Below are 4,071 nucleotides of genomic sequence, written 5' to 3' on the forward strand. Positions count from 1 at the left end.
CTCTATAAGAGCTGTGATGGTGCAGTGGTTAGAATGCAGTATTGCAGGTTAATTCTGGTGACTGCCAGCTGTTTGATCCTGACCAGTTCAAGGTTGATTGAGCCTTCCATCCTTCCAAGGCTGGTAAAATAAGGACCCACATTGTTGGGGGCAATATGCTGAGCCTGTAAACTGCTTAGAAAGGGCTGTAAAGCGCTATGAAGGGCTATATAAGTCTAAGTGTTATTGCTATTGCTACAAAAAGAAAGCATGCTTTTTTTAAGCTATCTTTGGGCCTTCTGACCTAGGATTTTTATTCATAAGTTCCCATCTAGTACTTCTTTCAGCTTATTAGTATTGGCTTCCATGAAAACTAGTATGTATGGCTGGGCTTCAATTTCATTTCTTACAGAATCTTGAAGCCGAAGATGACCTGGTCACTTTGTTACAAAGTTCCCACTGCTTCCCACCATTTCAGCCAATATTTTTCTCATTGATATGATTTGATCTAGGGGCACAAATGCCGTGTTTCTTCATTTACTCACAAATTACTTTCTTGGCAAAACTTCTGACAAGTTCATGACAAGGAATCAGTGTCACAGGCTTTTAATATCAAACATGATTGAAAAATGGGAGAAATTAATCATCTAGATCCATATACCTCCAGCCTGATCTCAACATATCCAACTGTAGTTTGTGACATTTTGATAGAGTCTCTGATTTAACAATAAGTAGCATCAATTAGCTTAACTTCCTCTTAATTTCAAGTCTCCCAGATTCTGTAACTGTATCATATTATACTACTATAGTATACTACTTCAGTATACTACTATATTGAAGTTTTATGATAAATCGTAATCCTCATCCATTCATAATCAACCATATGTGCTTCCTTCTGTCTATGGGATATTAATATTTAGTTGCAACATGTTGGAGTAGGAAGATTTCTCCACTATTCTATTCAAACATAAGTCTGTTATTGCCCCTCTTTGGTATTCTTTAGTTTTGTGACTGTCAGGATATATATTATGATTTTTCCTTTATTAATATAAATACCTTTTTTGACCAAACATTAGTAGGGATTTGAAGGCCAAATGTGGCTCTTTTAGCCTCATGCCTCGGCATGCATATTTTCCAATGAGACAAACCGAGATGGGAAGATCATTTTATTACAATTTATCAGAATATTCAGACAAAAGGGATTCCTCTCATTCAAAGAAGGAACCCCAATCTTTAGCTTACAACACCTTTTATAATTAGCATAACGAAGAAACATCCAAGAGCAAAGTTGATTGGACAGGATAAAAGTAACCTCCCCTTTGCACAGGAAATCAGTTACATATGGTCAAGCATGTTACACATTTGCATCCCATAATATCATACATGTTCATTAAAATGAGGTCTGATGTCAGAAGAGGCATAAATTGTAAGGAAAAAAGTTGTTTAGAGTTCACTAAAGAGATAAACCAGACCCCAATTTGTACTAACAAACCTTTTCTTATCTTCAGATAATCTTCAACCTGTTTATCTCTTCAATTTAGGAACGTTAAAAGCTATTCCTAAATTCCTGTCTGTATTGTACCTGAGCAGAGAAAATAATCAATCTGAAGATTTATCTTTTCAGTTTAGGAAGGTTAAAAGCTATCTAACCAATCCATACAACTATCCTATATTCCAATCTGTAATGAACCAACATTATTTTAAAAGAGAGAAAATACATCAAATTAAAATACAAAATACAAAAATAACTTTGTTAGTTAACAAATTACAAAATCCAGGTCATTTGTCCCGCAGATTATACCAATGGCAACCTGTCTGGTTTTCTTCTGAATACCTCTTAGTTCAGTTCTGTTCTATTTAGGAAACAGAGCATGTTATAAAATAGGTTATGATATAGGCAATTGATGCTAAAAAGATTGCTTTTCCATAGAAAATGGGGCAGTTGTGAAGTTCCAGAACAAATCTGCTGAACAGCGAGACTAGCAAGAGTTGCACAGCCTTAAAAGAACAAAACCTAAGAATTTCGGGAGATTGCTGCATAGTCCTTCAGACAATCCATACTCAGATAATTGATGCTGAAAAGAACAATTGCCAAACTCTAAAGCCATTGTTCAGCCTGTGTGTGGACTGGAAACCAAATCAGAACCATTCAAATATGGCATTCATGAACCGAGGCCTATCTGATACAGCAGATAGGAGCTTACAGTTCAGATTTAGATAACGCTAAGTAAAATTTCTGAAATTATACTGGTTGATTGATGGCCTTTAACAAATAAATCCACTGAAGACTTGCATAGCAAGTAAAAAAAACCTACTGATTCAAATTTTCAAGCTTTGTAACTTGCTTTGAGGTTTTTATCTTCAGTGCATCTGTTGTGTGTAACTGAACATGTTTACTTGTAGGTTTTCCAAGGTTGTGGACAGCCTAAGCCAGCTCCAGGCGTAAGAGCATCTCGGTCCATTCCTGAAAACTTCAACACTCGCTTTCGACCTTATAACCCAGAAGAAAGACCAACAACTGCTGCTGGCACCAGCTTGGACAGGCTGGTAAGTAACCTTCTGTGATCAGGTAACCTTCTGTGATCTGGTTAAACTTGAAAGACCATTATTTTGAAAATTGAGCCTTCCACTGACTATGTGAAGCTGCCAAAAGAAAAGTGTGACACTATAATTGCTTTCCTCTCAAAAATGGAGCAGTATAGTGAGACAATATGTTGGGATACACGAAAAGAAACAAAATGCCAGTCACAAAGATATTTTTCTGCGAATCATTAGAACAGACATGTCAAACCCGTGACGTCACGTGACATCGTGCGACATATCGGAACTTTTTCCCCATTGCCAGCAATGGGGTGGGCGTGGTTTCCTCATGACGCATCCGGCCCACGGGCCGGCAGTTTGACACCCCTGCAGTTTGACACCCCTGGCCCTTTAAACATTTTCTGTGGAAAAACAAGCTTTTCTCTTCTTTTCCTTTATCACTGGCTCCTGATGAAGAGCCCCAGAATAAAAGGCCCAGTTTCTGTAGGGTGCAAAACCAACTTCAACTATTTAAATATGCAATTCTTCCTAATATAGAGAGGCTTCCCTGAATGCATGCATCTGTTAAGACGGATTCCCTAAGAAACCCTTTTCAGCTCTATTTCTCTCACGTGACTTTGTTTAATACATTTTCTTCATGCAAACTCTTAATGCAAATTTTTTATATCAGCGCTCGATTTTTTCTTCTTTACACTGATCTATCTTTTGCAAACGATTTTCAGGCACATATTCCTTTTTCCCAAATCATTCACAAATGGGCAGGAGAGTTGTGAGGAACTCTGACTGGCTTCACAGCTTTTGGGTAGGCCAGGCTGTCCGTTGGAGCAGGTGGCTCCAAATCCCTTCCATAAAGTCCATGTCAGGTTTTTTTTTTCTTCATCCCTCTTTTGGGCTTTGTATGAATTGAGGATCAATCAGAGATCAAAAGGCCAGCTGGGACGGGTGGTAGACTTAAAGCAGTGTAGTTGCAAAATATGCATTTGCAACACATAATATCTTACTCTTAAGAGAAAACATGAGAAGAGCAATTTGACAGATTGTTTTTTTTCCTTTTGGGAGAAAATTGCACATGCCGACTACTGAAATAAGTAATCCCCTGCTTGTCACATTAAAGAGCAATCACTTCAATTCCCAATTAACTTTACAATATATTCATTTTAGTGCTCTGCTCATCATTAAATAAGCACTTATTGTTGTTAAGTGTCCATATGCATAATGCATCTTTCTCTGATAAAGTTTAATTAAGGAATTCACATTTCATACAAGTTAAGGCAAGAAACCTTATTTTAGAACTACATTAAACATATGCAGTGGTGTTTTGGCAATCAGTCTTTTTAGGGGGGGAAATTCAACCACCACCACCACCACCACCCCTTTTTTTGCAGGCTTTTAAAGGCCTTTTCCTCCAGAAGAATAGTAGTTAGTATTTCCATTGAAAATTGTTCCAAATTAACTTTTTAGATTCAAAATATAGTGTAAGTTATTAAAGCAACTTTGATTTTTTTTATTTTAAAAGTGCATCTATTTCTCTTTTCCCTTTTAAAAATATTT

General features: G+C 37.0%; 1 protein-coding gene across 1 annotated transcript in view; it reads left to right on the top strand.

Moving 5' to 3' along the window:
- GPC6 (glypican 6) overlaps positions 1 to 4,071 on the top strand; it is a gene marked incomplete at its 5' end in the record, with an annotated part of 207,571 nt that overhangs the window by 148,614 nt on the left and 54,886 nt on the right. Inside the window, one exon of the mRNA XM_015822600.1 lies at positions 2,383 to 2,526. Within this exon, the coding sequence (XP_015678086.1) occupies positions 2,383 to 2,526 (144 nt within the window). The remainder of the gene's footprint in view (positions 1 to 2,382; positions 2,527 to 4,071) is intronic.

The sequence above is a fragment of the Protobothrops mucrosquamatus genome, unplaced genomic scaffold (assembly GCF_001527695.2).
Source record: "Protobothrops mucrosquamatus isolate PMUCROS unplaced genomic scaffold, P.Mucros_1.0 scaffold1619, whole genome shotgun sequence".
NCBI classification, from domain to species: Eukaryota; Metazoa; Chordata; class Lepidosauria; order Squamata; family Viperidae; genus Protobothrops; species Protobothrops mucrosquamatus.